At 47.0% G+C, this 17012-nt stretch overlaps 1 protein-coding gene across 10 annotated transcripts in view; it reads left to right on the top strand.

Annotated features, from left to right (window-relative positions):
* ZMYND8 (zinc finger MYND-type containing 8) overlaps window positions 1-17012 on the top strand; it is a 142855-nt gene that overhangs the window by 87259 nt on the left and 38584 nt on the right. For 8 of the 10 annotated variants that reach the window (XM_082600594.1, XM_082600600.1, XM_082600599.1 and 5 more), the window contains 4 exons: window positions 3836-3988; window positions 6658-7170; window positions 12103-12486; window positions 14423-14613. In XM_082600594.1, coding sequence (XP_082456720.1) covers window positions 3836-3988; window positions 6658-7170; window positions 12103-12486; window positions 14423-14613 — 1241 coding nt within the window. The remainder of the gene's footprint in view (window positions 1-3835; window positions 3989-6657; window positions 7171-12102; window positions 12487-14422; window positions 14614-17012) is intronic. The other 2 variants (XM_082600601.1, XM_082600602.1) reach the window with 1 other exon arrangement.

A 17012-nucleotide genomic window follows, 5' to 3' on the forward strand; every position in this document is an offset into this window, starting at 1 on the left:
TCACCCCCAAAAAAGGGTGACCACTGTTGGCTCTTTTTTTTGTTTTGTCATCCTCTGACCCTGTTGGCTCTTTTTTAGTCTCCTTGGGGAGCTCTTCTAGACATCAGCCTGGGTGATTTGGTCCCCACTTGGCAATGTCTAGACACCTGTTTATTATCCCAACTGGGATATGGGTGCTACTGGCATCTAGTGGGTGGAGGCCAGGGTCTCAAACATCCTACAGTGCCCAGGACAGCTCCCGGCCCCTACCCCGACCTCCCCACCCCCCAAAAGAAAGACTTATCCAGCCCCAAATGTCAGCGTTGAGAAGCCCCAAGAACACATATATTTGTATCTGTATTCCCTTTCCTTCTTTTCTCCCACACACCAATGCTAATGTCCTTTACTGATTATTTTCCTTTTCCTTAAACAGATGGGCTTTCCATATCACCACGTAGAGAGCTCTGCCGCTGTGTTATTTTAGCAGCTGTATTTTTTTCCATTTAAAGGTAAACTGTAACTTATTTATCCAGGCACCTTATTTATTGAGTAGTTTTCCATTTTTTGCTGTTGGAAGTAGCTGCAGTGAAGACCCTTGTGCCCACGTGGGAGTGAATCCACAGGATACATTCCTAGAAGTGGAACCTGATGGTCAGAAGCCATGTGCTGTTGACATTTGGAGAGAGACTGCTAGATTGCCCTCTAAAGGGTGGTTCTGATTCATGCTCCCTCCAGCAATGGGAGATCGTGCCTCTTTTCTCTAGCGCGGGTATTTTTTTTTTTTATTCCCGGTTTCCATTTATAGCCTCAGCTGTCTTCATATCAGCTGAAAAGTTCAAAATGTTGGCAGCAAGGGTGGATTCTGCAGATATTCCTGATATAGAAGGGCAGAGGTGGAAGGAGTCCTGATAAGCTGCTAGGAGCTAAATGAGAAAGAGAAGCTCTTCTTTTCTCCCTGTGGAGGAGAGTGGGTTCACACACAGCTGAAAGTTTGAGAAAGATATTACATTTGGCTAAACTCCTAAAAGTCCGCTCCCAGGGACCTGATTATAGCCCCCTCCCGGGCTTTCGGTGGTTTCTTCTTAGAATAAACGTTACAGTGGCTCATTGACCCGAGAAACCTTATTTTGTGAAATGAAATGCTTTACCTTCTTTTCATTCCTTTTGGTTATGAATATTCAGGCTTTAGGCTAAAGTTAAGAGATTGCATTTACTGTAGACCCACACCGGTATACACGCGTGTGCACACACACACTCGATTATTCTGGTGATGTGTAGATCTATTTTTATGATCCCCGAGGTTTAGGTACACAAGGGTTAAGGCAAATCATGAGGCATTTCCTTTGCTCACAGACAAGATTGGTCCAGTACAGGGGCTCACAGCCTTACCTGCCAATTAGAATACCTGGGGAACTTCTAAAGGGCCAATGCTCAGGCCTCCCCCTCACCACTGAATTCAGTCTCTGGGGGTGGGGCTGAGGCATCAGGATTTTTTTTTTTTAAGCCCTGGGCTGGGAGGGGAGCGATCTCAGTGTGCAGCTAAGGTTAGCAGTCCCTGGACTAGTACAGGGGCTGGCAAAATTTCCAGCCTGTGGACCAAGTCTGGCCCCCGACTTGTTTTTGTAAATAAAGTTTTATTGGAACACAGCCACATCCATTTATTTAGCACATCATTTTATGGTTGCTTTTGCAGCAGAACCTATACACCTGCAAAGCCTAATTTAATTTACTCTCCGGCCCCTTATGGAAGAAGTTGGCTGACCCCTGCCTGGTATAGTCAGTTGTGCGTTTTGGTAACTGCTGTGTGGAATCTGTTAACCACATGGGAATGTTATTGAGGACAGTCATGTGGGCAGCACTGCCATCTCCTGCTACCCCCCTTCATGGAAAGTAATTTTGTGAGATACTTCTTTTCCAACTTTATGCTTGAAAAGGCTGCCTTTTCCCTCCAGAATGCAGTGTGCTTCCTCATTTCTGAGAGCAGAAATACCGAGACGGGCCTCCTGTCTTTCCCCTTCTACTGTCATGTTCGCAGCTCAGGTGTTGAAGTCTGTAAGTCCTGATCATACTGCTGTTTAATTGGTTCTTCCCTTTTTTCTTTCTTTCTTTTCGTTCCCCAGTTCTTCTCCTCTTCCTCCTTTTTTTTGCTGTTTTATCCCTGTTTCACACTCTCTCTGTTCTCTTTGTAAGGTGCTTCTCCAGTACAATTGAATGTATATTCTTCCCCCGTCCGATATAGTTGTGCATTCAACCGTCCTCCCCGCAAGCATCTTCAGTCCTGGCCTTGATAGGCTTTCTGAAGAGTCCCCGATCAGCACATGCACACACACCAGACAAACACATGCATGCACATGCGCACACACGGGTATGTTTTTTAAGAGACATTTCTTTAATGACAAGGATGCTGTCCCTGTTTGCTTTGAAAGCTCACTTTTGGTCTCCCTGGTGACAAACTGCAAGTGTGTTTTGGGGACGGGGCCCTTTCTCATCTTACCTCATTATGGTGATGAATGAAATGGGAGCGATTTGTGGCTCCAATCACCTATGAGTGAGTTGGGTGGGGCTTTGGGGAGACCTCTGATCCCCTTAAAGGAATGAACCTCCGGCATGCGTTGTGAGAGCATGCCTCCCTTCCTGGGTGCAGGGCAGGGTGCGAGGGTCAGGTCGAGTGGGGAGAGTGCAGGCTTTGGAGGGCCTTTGCAGTCTAGCTCTCATTCTGTATCTCGGTCTCTGTAGCAGCCTGATGGTTTGGGGTGGAAGGTAGCAGGGGGGCGGAGAGACGTCAGGGAGTAAGCTCACAGCTGGTAGAAGCAGCTCACAGGTGGCTGATCTTTGTCCTTGATGGATGCCACATCCTTTGTGACCTGCTTTCTCGGATTGGCCAGGGTAGGGTGGACACCCGCATTCTCTGCTTGAGGGTCTGTTGGAGGGGATGCCAGGGTGAAAGACAGTCTCTCATTGCTTTCTGAGCCTTTGCAGTCACCACCATTTTGTCCCCTTTTTATGTTTTGGGGGCCACTAGAGGAGGCAGCAGAGGAGGTGGGGAAGGAATTCAAGAAATGCAAGCTCACGGACCCTTTGGAACCTGGACCAGTGTGGTCGTGCAAAGAGCCCATGGCAGAAGTACGGGGAGTAGGACCTCTGGGCCTGAGTCCTTAGGCAGGGACCTTTGCCTGGGGTTACAGTAAAGCAAGAAGACACAGGTTCATATCCAAGGCTAATCTGTTCCCCATTCCTCAGATAGATGCTGTGAGCCAAAGAGAGGTACAGCACACTGGCTGGAGGGTCTGCCTATCTTGTGTGTTCCCTTTCTTTCTAATTTGAGCTCCAGACTAAGTCGACTAAGAATGAAGATTGAAGTCTCCTTGGTAAACAAGGAGCTGGTTCTCCCTCTTACCAATGTGTTCTCTGCGAGGCTCAGCGCCTCTCTCGGATACAAGCCCTCTCTGATCTGGGCCTGGAATTCAAAGCAAACTGGCCAGACTCAGTGTCACTTTATCTGCTGCTGTTGAGATTGAACATATTACTGTAACCTTTGGCTTTGGAGGATCCATAATGATGCTGAGTGTCACAGACAACCAACTTTCTGGCTGGGATTGTACGTTTTCAACATGGAAAGCAACCCAGGCGATGGTTCAGTACAAACCTGCCAAATGTTGTCTCAGGCTCTTATCTCCAAGACAGCCCAGGCCGTCGAGCAGATGATATCGTTGGGACAAATGACAAAAACGTCTTAGGTTTTTTTTTTTCCCTCCCGGGCTCCTAAGTGTGTTTTTGAGGAGGAAGCTAAGTGATGAGCATTGTCCGCTCTTCCCTCCAGTGCCTGGTCTTACAAGGGTGTGATGGTGTCTTCCAGATCGAAGCAAGGCCGAGATGGATCTGAAGGAGCTGAGTGAGTCGGTCCAGCAGCAGTCGGCCCCTGTGCCTCTCATCTCTCCCAAGCGGCAGATTCGCAGCAGATTCCAGCTAAATCTTGATAAGACGATAGAGAGTTGCAAAGCACAATTAGGTATGTCTCTTGGTTTGCTTACCTCCTCCTCCTCATCATTACTCTTTTTAGGGATACCACCCGGATGAAATTAAAGCCCCATCCTGGCTGCCTTTTTTAGCAGCTGGTTTAACCTTGAGTTGTTTGTTCGACAAAAATAGATTTCTACTCATGGCAGAATATTTCAGATTTGCTCGTTAATTGTTCAGAAGGGCTTTTTGAATTCCTCAGAGTGTATTCCTTGTGGCGGCCTGCCAACTCGAGGTGCAGGTTGTAAGAAAGTTTGGAAGCAGAAAGAGCCTCCTGAGCTTGCCTTTGTGCTTCCTCTCTGCTCACGTCACTGTCTCCACTTCAGGGTCAAGTGTATCCCACAAGTGTCCAACACAAACCCTCTCCCTCCAGGCTAGGCCGCTTCCCCCTCAGCACATCCATCCTGCTTCTGTATCTGTCGCCTCCCTTCCTCTTCCCTGTGCTGCTGCTTTCTTACACTGCCTACCTGAATCCTGTGCCAAAGGCTGAGCTCGGGCATCACCTCCTCCAGGAAGTCTCCCCTGACTGCCCTCCCCATCTGCCCACCTCCTTTGCTACTTTATGTCTCTGAAGCATCAGTGGTTCCTTTGTGTGGTGGTATCCCTCCCAAACTAGACTGGAAGCTCCTTGAGGGCAGGGAGGTTGCCTTATAAAGATTTGCCTTCTCCAAGGTGTACTTGGTCTTATACACGTAGGAATGCTCTGGAATATTTGTTGAACAGGTAAATAAAGCCAGGAAGGTATTTATAAAGAAGTAGGGGCCGGCTGGGTCTCAGGAGAGAAAGCCAGTCCAAGGTGAGGTTTACATGTCAGTGGTTTCTCTGGACCTTTGGGTGAGAAAAGAGTTATAGTTGGGAGTCATCCAGGCTGTCAGAGGAAAGCATTCCTTGCTGGGTTGCCTGTTTGGTTAGTATATTCAGTGACATGGATGAAATTTTGTAGGCCATGTAGACACCCCTCTTGGGTCCTTCCATGCAGCTGGTCTAACTCCTTGGTTTATTGTTGTTAATAAGAATTTTAATATTTACATTTACCGAGGGCTTCCTATGCCACATGCACTGTGCATAGATTGTCCTGGGAGGTCGATACTATTATCAACACCATTTTTAGGTGAAGAAACTGAGGCTCAGAGAGGTAGTTCATTGGTTCAGGGTCACACGGCTAATAAAAGCAGAGGAGTAGGATTTGAATTCATACCCTTTGGGCTCCGGTACCCAAGCTTTTCCTGTCACATGTGTGGTCATGCTTGTCCTGGCGTCCCACCTTTAGTTAACTGTCACATAAGCCCTAGGATCCAGAAATTAAACCAGATCTGGGTTTTTGTATTTTGATTCTTTCAGTTTTGATTGAGCCCTGGAGGAATTCGGTATGATTCACTCATGATTCTGCTGGGCTGTTCATGGCTCTTATCCTTTTAAGAGTTTCCCTTCCGTGTGTCTGGGTCAGGATAGTGGCCCCACTCACGATAACCATTGCTCTAGAATGAGGGAAACACAGAGTTGATGGGGATTTCCTCTTTTCAAAATTTTAGGGTGTAGTATTATTTACCTACAGACGGATGAAACCCATTACCGAGAACAGGAAACATAAATGGGTTAAATGGAACTATTGTTAGACATATACTTTTGCCCATTCTTGTCTGTATATGTATGAAACTCCTGCTGTTTTATCTTTTTGCCTTTTGATAGAGACATGGAAATGGATGACTTTCCTCTTGACTCCATTGTATGTAGAAGAACAATGCAAACACAGTGACAGTTGACTCTGCCCCAGTTCAGGGAGCAAGATGGGGACTGGGCAGCTGGGTCACCTGTAGACAGTACTCCCCCACCTAAAGGGGCCAGTGGTTCTCAGCCCCAGCGAGCCTTGCAGGCCTGTGACCCAGAGAGGCCAGATCTTCTGCTGTTTCAGCACAAGCCCGCCATCTTGATTTCTGTGAAATTTCCTGATTTGTGAATTGGCCAGCAAGTTCTAAGTTCAAAAAAAAAAACGCCAACAAAGAACAAAATACCCAAAAGCATTGGGTCGAACCGTTGCTTCCTAAATAACACGTCTGCTTGCCAGATGTGGCTCATGGGCTATGAGATTGCAACCTCCGCTTTAAGGCTTTGGTTTATCTCTTTGAGTCCTGGACACAAAGGGTAAAGGACTTTAATGCTTTGGGAATTTGTGGGAAGAGTGTTGGTGGCGAGTCAGGAGCCCAGGGTTCTGGCCTCGCTTCTCTGTCTTGGTTTTCTTTGTGTCCTAGAACAAGTGATTTCTCTGGGTCTCTATTTTCTAATCAGTAAAATGGATCAGTTTGAACAGCACAGGTCCGGCATTCCTTCCCTTCCATCCCTCCCATTGTCAGTGTCCCAGTGAGTTATCCATAATGCAAAGATTGAGCTCTGGATAAATTCGAAATTCATGTTGTTTGGTCCCATGTCATCTTTGAATGTCAATAACTGAAACCCTTTGCAGACAAGTTCCATCTGTCAGCTGTCGTCAGCTGCAGCTTGAGCGCACTGCTAACCCCACCAGGCCAGTGTGATGCGATTTGAAATGTTTTTTTTTGTTTTGTTTTTTATTCCAGCGTTGGGCGTGGAAAATGTTTGTGATTTTTTGGTCCTGCTCTTTATTTTGTGAGTACGCCACATGCTGGGTTTTCTTTTTGAATTTAGGCATAAATGAAATCTCCGAAGATGTTTATACGGCTGTAGAACACAGCGATTCGGAGGATTCCGAGAAGTCAGATAGTAGCGGTAGTGACTCAATCAGTGATGAGGAGCAGAGGTCTAAGAATGAGCCGGAAGATGCCGAAGACAAAGAGGATGCTCAGATGGACAAAGAGCCATCTGCTGTCAAAAAAAAGCCCAAATTGGCGAACCCCATGGAGACAAAAGAGGAGCTGAAAGTCAGCACGTCGCCAGCCAGCGAGAAAGCAGACCCAGGCTTGGTCAAGGAGAAGACTAGCCCTCAGCCCGAGAAGGACTTCTCAGACAAAGCAAAACCCTTGCCTCATCCCACAAAGGATAAGCTGAAGGGAAAAGATGAGACGGATTCCCCAACAGTGCATTTGGGCCTGGACTCCGATTCAGAGAGCGAACTTGTCATAGATTTAGGAGAAGACCATTCTGGGCGGGAGGGTCGAAAAAATAAGAAGGAACCCAAAGAACCATCTCCCAAGCAGGAGGGTAAGTGACTGTACCCGTTTCTGGTTTCTTGATTTGGTTTTAGAATGCCACCTTGCAGTTTGTGTTATCTCAAGTCAGGTGACCCTCTCATATCACAAAGGGTGGCATAGCAAAGCTTGGATTGGCTCCAGGTCACCTAGCTAATTACTGAGCTGGACCAGGACTTAAACTAAGCCTGCCCACCTTTTACCTGCTCAATACCCAATGTGGCTGATTTTGAGCACAGAAAAATAAGTCTCTTAGAAAGTAGTTGCTTCTAGCTGTTAAGTCATTTTTAGCCTAAGCAGCTTCTTTTCCAGTAGGCTCACTCATTTCCCTAGAGTGTTTGTCAACATTTAGACATTTGACAAGGCTGAAATTGTTAGAAGTGTTCAGTTGGAAGATCTTGATAAGTTTAGCTTCCCTTACCTCCCCTCACGTTGCCCAGGCATCTCAAAGTGCTTTTTCTTCCTAGAATACAAGACCATTTGGGTAGGTGGCACGAGAACGCTGAGTTCTTGAGCCACTCGAAATCAAAGGGGCATTGTATGATGCCTGCCTGAGTTGGTGTTCTCCCATATTTGCAGTTAACTGACATGGGCCCAGGGTTTCTCAACCTTGGCACTGTTGACATTTTGTGCTGGGTAATTCTTTGTCCTGTGCACTGGAGGATGTTTAGCAGCATCCCTAGCCTCTTCTTACTGGATGCTGGTAGCACTTGCCCAGGGGTGGCCATCAAAAATGTCTTGACATGGCCGGATGTCCCCTCGGGGGCAAAATCTCCCCCAGTTGAGAACCCCACCGCCTGAGCTCAGCAGTTCTCCCTTTGCCGCTGAACCAGCAGCGGCTGCCCTCAAACCTGCTGCAGCCCAGGCATGTTGGCAAACCCTCCAGCAGGACCGTGGGAATGATTTGAAGGATGTCCCTCCCATTGAAGAAGCAGTCAGCACATTTTTCAACTGGTTTGGCTAGTGGGTGGTGAGGGGATTCCAACATGCCTGAGAAAGATAATGAAGAATTAATTAAGGGCCAGGAGAAACATGGCCTAAGGACACATTAGAGGTTGTAGCCATAAAACCTCATGGACTTCGTGAGTTACTTAAGGGGATAGCCAGGTTTAATTTTTTTTTTTTTTTTTTTTTTGTGGTACACGGGCCTCTCACTGTTGTGGCCTCTCCCGTTGCGGAGCACAGGCTCCGGATGCGCAGGCTCAGCGGCCATGGCTCACGGGTCCAGCCGCTCCACGGCATGTGGGATCTTCCCGGACCGGGGCACGAACCCGTGTCCCCTGCATCTGCAGGCGGACTCTCAACCACTGCGCCACCAGGGAAGCCCCAGGTTTAATTTTTGACTCTGCTTAACTTCTGACAGGAGCTAACTTCTGAGTTCTGTATCCCCTGGGGATTTCTTAGTCTGGTTTGCTTAAAGCAAGAGGGGGATGGGCTTTGAGAATCTTTCCTCTGTGTTTGTATCAACGTGACCTGTTCTGGAACCTCAATGCCTGCAGTTCATCAAAAGAGGATGGAATGTCTCTCAATGGTACCAGGGAGGAGGAGAGAGAGGCAGTTGGGTGGGACAGGAGGGATGCCCACCACACCATCCTTTAGAATTATGAATGGCATCTGAAAAATCCGATTCTTTTGTGGATTGGGGTTTGAGGAACCACCTCAGGTGTTGCAGAAAACAATAGGAGTAGCATTTATTCCACGAGGTTTGTGGGAATATTGGGGCACAGATGGCAGTGTTCCTGTGAATGATACATTTATGCTATTCCTCTCTTTCTGGAGTAGATCTGTTTTTTTTTTTTTTTTTTTTTTTTTTTTTGCGGTACGCGGGCCTCTCACTGCTGTGGCCTCTCCCGCTGTGGAGCACAGGCTCTGGACGTGCAGGCCCAGCTGCCATGGCTCACGGGCCCAGCCGCTCCGCGGCATGTGGGTTCCTCCCGGACCGGGGCACAAACCCGTGTCCCTTGCATCGGCAGGCGGACTCTCAACCACTGCGCCACCAGGGAAGCCCTGGAGTAGATCTTTTGATGGGTTGTGGTTTTTTGCCCCTTCCAGAAAGACTTTGTGACAGATTAATAAGAAACGAAATGAAAATCAAGAAATGAGTGTAAAACGTGAAGGTAGAATAGTGAGAGGTCTGGGGAAGATTTGTATACAAAAATACATACCGTTCCAGCCTTCAGAGTTAGCAAAGTTGGGCTTCCATTTTGACTCTGAGCTCCCTAGCAGTCAAAGCAAAAAGGGAAACATATGAGTCCCTTAAAAGATCTCATGTTTTCCTCCAAAATAAAAAGCATTCCAGTTGATTAAATGAAAGTGAGCTCTTCCTCTCACTGGTATCTGCAGGAAGTTTCTCCAGGAGTCCCCGAGTGTGTGGTGGACTTTTAAGCTGAAGATGTCTCTGAAACATAATTCAGAGCGGCTTCCCAGGGGTTGGGGCAAGACTGCCTAGTCTGAAATCCAGAGCCCCCCTGATGGTGGTTTGGGTCTTGAAGAATCAGCTTCATGTCAGAGTCTGCAGTTGAGCATCTTTTCAGTGATGTACTTTCACTTATGAGTTTATTAAGTGAAAGGCGTTTTGGAGAGTGCTTGGTGACCTCCAACTGACCTTCAGTTAGGAATGCGGCTTCTGCACAGAATATGAATCCTCAGATAGCAAAATGGCTTTTCTAGCTAGTGCTCTCAGAACAGAGACCAAGGGAGCTCGCTTAACAACCTTTACTACGCTTACCCTGTAACATCAGTCATTTCCATCCTTCTCTTAAAAGTCGTTTTTTTAAGGTACAAGACCGTGACCAAAGTCTGGAATAAGTAGGTTAGTTTGATGGGGCCGCTTTTGGAGTGTTGGCCTTTAAGAAATTCACCCTTTTTGAGGCTACAGGTGATTATACACTCCCAATTTCTAGGACAAATGGAATTTTCCATGGCCTTTACTCCGCCTCCATAAACCATCAGAATCCTCTAGAAATTAAAATGTTTTAGTGTCTAAATGAACCCCCCCCCCCCCAAGAGTGCTTTGAGCCTGGAAACTTTTCAGATTGCACACTCCTGTTTTTTAATTTGGGAAAGAGCTCCAGCCGTGACTCATGCAGACTGGTTACCCATCTGCAAAGCCAGCTGTTTGCTTTTGCAAGACAGGAGAGAGAAAAGGACCTTTTTGCGGTTGCCCTTTGCCCAAGGAGGGACCAGGCTAGTTAATCAACCAGGACAATATATTTTTTGGTCACATGGCAGAAAAGGGAGGCATTAAAGTTGCTTCTGCAGGTTAGAAGCACTGCCTGGGGGGACCCTCCCAGTGTGGGGCTTTTAGAAGGGCCAAGTTCAAAGCCACCTCTGCCTCTGGAAGGGGCAGGGGCTATATCCGGTATCTGGCAGGTCATCCTGGGGAAGGGTGGGGACTCCTCACTGCAGGTAGAGCTGTTCTCCCAGCCCACCCTGTGTTCCTGCCCATGAACTTGGTTGGACTCTTCCCCAGAGGAGCAGGAGGGCCAGCCAGGTGTGATAACCACCAAGAAGACAAACCCCCGCCCCCACGCCGAGTCAGAAAAGTCAGCCTGTCTTTTCCTCTCACACTCCTTGGTTTCCCCAAACCCACAGTTTACTGAAAATCCCCCTTAGAATAATCAAGCCCATGCCTTTCCTGTGTGATAGAAATCTAAAAAAGACAGGTGTAATCCTTATTAAAAAGAGTTTGATGTCAAGGCACATTGTCAAGATCAAGGGTGCTGATCTGCACCCGTGTTTTGTGTGTGAACCCCAGGGAATCCTCTCTGGGGGCAGGTTCACCTCTCCAGTGCCAGGGGCTGCTGCAGTGATTACTGACCACACACCCCTTGTACAGATGAGCACTCACGAGGTCACACCACCCCCTTCTACGCTGCTCAGTGCTTTTGGTTCTAACCTGCCTTCCGGCCACCCCTTCTCACTGCCTGCCCTCACTTACCAAAATGCTGTCTATTCCTGAACATGTCTTGGCTAAAGCTGTTCCCCTCCAAATTCTCCTTGCTGCCTGTTGAAATCCTACCCTCCACCCCCCATAGCCCAGCTCCTCCCAGGAGACATACTCTGAAAGGCAGCTTTTTTCAAACTTGAGTTACTCGCATTCATTATTTTTGCCATTCCTAAGTCCTGCCTGTATAATTACGAAATTAATATTTTTATCTGAAACAACAGCTCTTAAAAAAAAATTAAACTCAATTTTAGACTTAAACTTGACCACCACACAATAGGTAAAACAGTATTGTGTGCTCTACATAAAAGACGCAACAGGAATAACTACAATCAAAACAAAAGCAAGGCTTCTAAATTCTAGATAAATACCATTGTGCTGAGGAAGGTTCTGTGGGGTGGAATTCCCTTTAGTGTTAGGTGTCAAGGCTACCAGGACCACACCAAGACTGTTCTGAAGGGAATCAGAAGAGATTAAAGAAGATACTCTTCTTTCTGGGTCATTTGTTGTTATTCAGTGCTTTGGCCTATGGGAATCCGTCTGGTTCTTAGGGGTGCGTGCCTTTTAGTTTCCCTGGCCAAAGAAAGCGTTTCTCTTAATCTCCGGATTGACTTTGGCTGGGTCTTTCTCAAAGTGCTTACCCAACTTTAACTTTGTAAAACAAGATACTTGCAGTGATTCTGTTCATCCACTGCGTCGTCTACTAGTAGGGTGAGCAACTTGAGGGCAGGGGCTGGGTCAGGTTGGCCTCAGTCCCCCAGATGCCTTGACATACGTCTCAGATGTGAGCAAGTGCATGGAACACAAGGGGGGTGATATTTTAAGATACAGCATGCTGCAGAAGTGGCCTGAGCATATTGTATAAGTGCCCATTCACAGGGGGTCTTTGGCATGCTAGCCTCTGATGGTCACCCAGAACTTGGTGGTGTAGAGATCCTGCAGGCCAGACAGAGTCAAATCCACTTTCTGTTTGTTTGTCTTTTCACGCATTGGCTTTAGTTGTAGGTAAAGCTCCACCATCCACGACGGCGGGCAGCCAGTCTCCCCCCGAAACGCCGGTCCTCACCCGCTCTTCTGCCCAAACTCCCACGGCTGGTGTCACGGCCACCACCAGTACCACATCCACGGTCACGGCCCCGGCCGCCGCTGCCACAGGAAGCCCAGCGAAAAAGCAGAGGCCGCTTTTACCGAAGGAGACTGCCCCAGCCGTGCAGCGGGTCGTGTGGAACTCCTCAAGTAAGTTTCAAACGTCCTCCCAAAAGTGGCACATGCAGAAGATGCAGCGCCAGCAGCAGCAGCCAAACCAGCAGCCAAACCAGCAGCCAAACCAGCAGCCTCAGTCTTCCCAGGGGACGAGATATCAGACCAGACAGGCCGTGAAAGGTACCGAGCCTCCCCTTCTGCTCTCCGTGGCGCCCGGTCCCTTTTTGGCCACATGGACAGGAGAAAAATAATCGTTTTATTTTTTCAGTTCCCCTTGGTTTCCTGGCTACTGTATCCTGGAGGCCTCACACATTCCATTTGGCATTATTTTTAAAAATTGTGTTCCAACTTGCTTTTGTACTTTTCTTTTTTTCTCATTTTATAAATACATGCATATGTTCTTCTTAGAAAGGGGTGAAATAGACACATAGACACAAAAATCTGTGGTCTTGATTGATTTGCCATTTCATTCTCCACCCTTTCTCAGAGGTCACTGTTCACCTGAAGATCTTTTTTATGCATGTATGCATATATATTTATGTATATATGTGACTTCATAAAAATAGTACTTTTTTTTCTTTTTCCTTTTTTGAAACATAAAAATGGTACCATACTTGCTTTTTTCCGCGCCCCACCCCCCCACCCCCCATCAGCATGTTTTGGAGGTCTGTACGTGTCAGTACATATAGCTCTACCTTATTCTTTTGGACTGCTGCATAGTACTCCGCAGTTTATTTAAAGTATTCCCCTACTGATGGACATATAGGTTGCTTCCAGTTTTTTCCTGTTGTAAGCAGTGCTGCAGTGAATACCTTTGTTTAAGTTTCCTTGTGCACATCCATGAACCCCTGGACGTTGTTTTGGAAAGCGTACAGTGTGAGACGTCGGTAGCAAAGGTTACCTTAATAACTAGCGATTAGCCTCACACACAAGAAGAGCCAGCATCAGGAACCAGTTGCTGAAGTGCGGAATCATAGCTTCCGGCAGGAGGCTCTATCTGGAGCTGATGGAAAGCTGAACCATCTGATGGGTACCAGTTGGCCCAGCTCTTGTGAGCACTGATGTAGAATCTTGTTCCCCTGGGAAACCTGCATCGAGATCCTTGAAGGTTGGGCTCCTTGACTGAAACTCTCACATACTGAGTGCACCCTTGCGAGTAGGACTATTAAAAGAGTTGTAGCAGGACGTGGGGTTGAAGAGTAGCCAGATCTTGCATTGGCTCCTACTGAAACCCTTCACAGATTGAGGGGAGGGCAGACTGAAAGATTGGACACGCAGCATTGGAGTACAGCTGGATTGATCTCGCTGTTTGAAGAGTCGTTGGGACAGAACCAGGTCTAGGATATTTCATGTTGGGGTGACCAGTTCCGGTCTTCTGAATTCATAGCCCTTAAGCACAGTGAGCTTTTTCCCCGGGGGAATTTAGGTGCTGACAAGAAGGAGCTCATTGATGGTGTGATTCTTAAATCCCAGATTGTCTTGTCAAACATAAGCAAAGCTGGCCACTAGTTAAAGTAGTAAAGACAGATTTTAATCAGCTCTCTACTATTGCAATAGGGCAAAAAGTCCAGTGTGAACTGAACATGTACACAGGGGACTGAGCGTTTTTTAAAGGGAGAATTCGGGAATAGCGAGGGGGGGTGGGCGGAGGCTCTGAAGAGTCAGAAAGTGAAAATTTACATAAAGTGGGAAGGGGGTGTTGGTCCATTTGAAACATCTGGGTTTGCTAACTGGTACCTATTGAAGATAGGCTCCGACCCTCCCACAGAGACTGGGAGATGGGCCCCATCATTAGGGGTTGGCTGGAATATACAGTCAGTTCGTTCGGCAGCCTTGCATTTTATCAGGCAGGGACCTGAAGGGGGCAAGGGTCATCCTAGGGATGCAGCCTTGAGCTGTTAGAAACTATATTAGACTTTATAGACCAAGGTGGAAGCCTCGTTGAGAAGGGGCTCAGAGGAGCCTGGCTAAGGTTTGGCCAAGGAGAGACTCTTTTGTCACTTGAAAGCAGAGAAACTCGCAGGGCATTTGTCAGAGGCTCTGCTGCCCACCACAGTTTCCTACTGGGATGGCCTTCCCGCGGCAGTGGGATGACCAGGACCCTTTGCTTTCCTAGCTGTCCAGCAGAAGGAGATCACGCAGAGCCCGTCCACCTCCACCATCACCCTGGTGACTAGCACCCAGTCGTCGCCCCTGGTCACCAGCTCGGGGTCCACGAGCACCCTTGCCTCTTCAGTAAGCGCAGACCTGCCCATCGCCACCGCCTCAGCCGATGTTGCCGCGGACATCGCCAAGTACACTAGCAAAGTGAGTGCCAGCGGGACGTGGGAGGATCAGCTTCCCAACAGGAACCACTTGGGTCACGACCTTGCAGGTTTTAGAGGATGCTTGGGAGGGAAGACCCTGCTTTTACTGAAGATCGCTAAGACCAAACTCTTCCATTTGGGGCTGACGTGGGGTGTAAGCAGAGAAATACAGAAAGGACTGACCCTTCCTCTGAGAGGGCTTAGATTCTAAGAGGAAAATGACATAGAATCGAAATTACCCTTCAGCATTCAAGTCACTCATTAGGAACAGATTTTCCTTAAGCTGCTGAAGCAGATGACTGTCCTTCAGTTCAAAACCGACCAAGGGGTTAGTTTGCATTTAGAAGCCGTGTGGGACAAAAGTGACAGAGGCTTAAACATGAGACTTGCAAGGTTCCATGCCTGCACTTAGATCTTTCCAGCAACCAAGGTGGACTGGGGAGTGATGGATTCCCTCCCGGACTCAGGTACACTCTTGGCACATTCCTTGTCCGGCAGTGTGGTGAGCAGGCTTGCCTGCTCTCTGTTCACTCATGGGCACCCTCTCGGTGCAGGCTCTTTCTTCTCTCTCTCTCTCTCTCTTAAAGTTTATTTTACTGAGGTATACTTGATTTACAATGTTGTGTTAATTTCTACTCTATAGCAAAGTGATTCAGTTATACATATATTTATATTCTTTTCCACTATGGTTTATCACAGGATATTGATCATAGTTCCCTGTGCTATACAGTAAGACCTTGTTGTTTATTCTATATATTTATAATAGTTTGCATCTGCTAATCCCAAACTCCAGTCCATTCCTTCCCTGCTCCCTCTCTCTTCTTTTAATTTGCCAAGTGCTTTTATGCTTACCGTTGAATTCAGGTGAATAAAAAGCCTGTAGCTCTCGGGCTTCCCTGGCAGTCCAGTGTTTAAGACTGCGCTTCCACTGCAGGCTGTGTGGGTTCGATGCCTCGTTGGAGAGCCAAGATCCCTCATACCGCACCGTGCAGCCAAAAAGTAGGGGGAAAAAAAAAAAAGAAAAGGCTTCAGCTCTGCTTGTTGTCAAATGAGAGTGCCCTGGAGTGATGTGCAGGTTCATGTCAGTAGACCACCTGGTAGTAAGAATAACCACCAGAAAGGCAGCTCCCTGGGAACAGGGTTTTGTCTGTTCTGCTCATTGCTGGGGCTTAGAACAGTGCCTGGCACACAGCAGATGCTTGATATATAGTGGTCGAATGAAAGCATGTTGCTGCCTAACTAATTCTCATTATTGGGCTTCTTATTATCGTTAACTCTTTTTAAAAAATTATTAGTTATCTATTTTATACATATTAGTGTATACATGTCAATCCCAATCTCCCAGTTCATCACACCCCTCCCCTGCCCTGCCCAACCCCGCTTTTCCCCCTTGGTGTCCATACGTTTGTTCTCTACATCTGTGTCTCAATTTCTGCCCTGCAAACTGGTTCATCTGTACCATTTTTCTAGGTTCCACATACATGCGTTAATATACGACATTTGTTTTTCTCTTTCTGACTTACTTCACTCTGTATGACAGTCTCTAGATCCATCATGTCTCTACAAATGACCCTATTTTGTTCCTCTTTATGACTGAGTAATATTCCATTGTACCACATCTTCTTTATCCATTCGTCTGTCGATGGGCATTTAGGTTGCTTCCATGACCTTGCTATTGTAAATAGTGCTGCCATGAACATTGAGGTGTATGTGTCTTTTTGAATTATCGTTTTCTCTGGGTATATGCCTAGTAATGGGATTGCTGGGTCATATGGTAATTCTATTTTTATTTTTTTAAGGAACCCCCATACTGTTCTCCATAGTGGCTGTATCAATTTACATACCCACCAACAGTGCAAGAGGGTTCCCTTTTCTCCACACCCTCCCTCTACAGCATTTGTTGTTTGTAGATTTTCTGATGATGCCCCTTCTAACTGGTGTGAGGTGATATCTCATTGTAGTTTTGATTTGCATTTCTCTAATAATTAGTGATGTTGAGCAGCTTTTCATGTGCTTCCTGGCCATCTGTATGTCTTCTTTGGAGAAATGTCTATTTAGGTCTTCTGCCCATTTTTCGATTGGATTGTTTGTTTTTTTTAATATTGAGCTGCATGAGCTGTTTATATATTTTGGAGATTAATCCCTTGTCCGTTGATTCATTTGCAAATATTTTCTCCCATTCTGAGGGTTGTCTTTTCATCTTTTTTTTTTTCTTTTTCTTAAGCCAATCCCCCACATTGTTTTTTTTTTCTGCTTTATAACAAATTTAATCAGTTATACATATACATATGTTCCCATATCCCCTCCTTTTTGCGTCTCCCTCCCACCCTCCCTATCCCACCCCTCCAGGCGGTCACAAAGCACCGAGCTGATCTCCCTGTGCTATGCGGCTGCTTCCCA

The sequence above is a fragment of the Mesoplodon mirus genome (genome assembly GCF_964341445.2).
Source record: "Mesoplodon mirus genome assembly, chromosome: 15".
NCBI classification, from domain to species: domain Eukaryota; kingdom Metazoa; phylum Chordata; class Mammalia; order Artiodactyla; family Ziphiidae; genus Mesoplodon; species Mesoplodon mirus.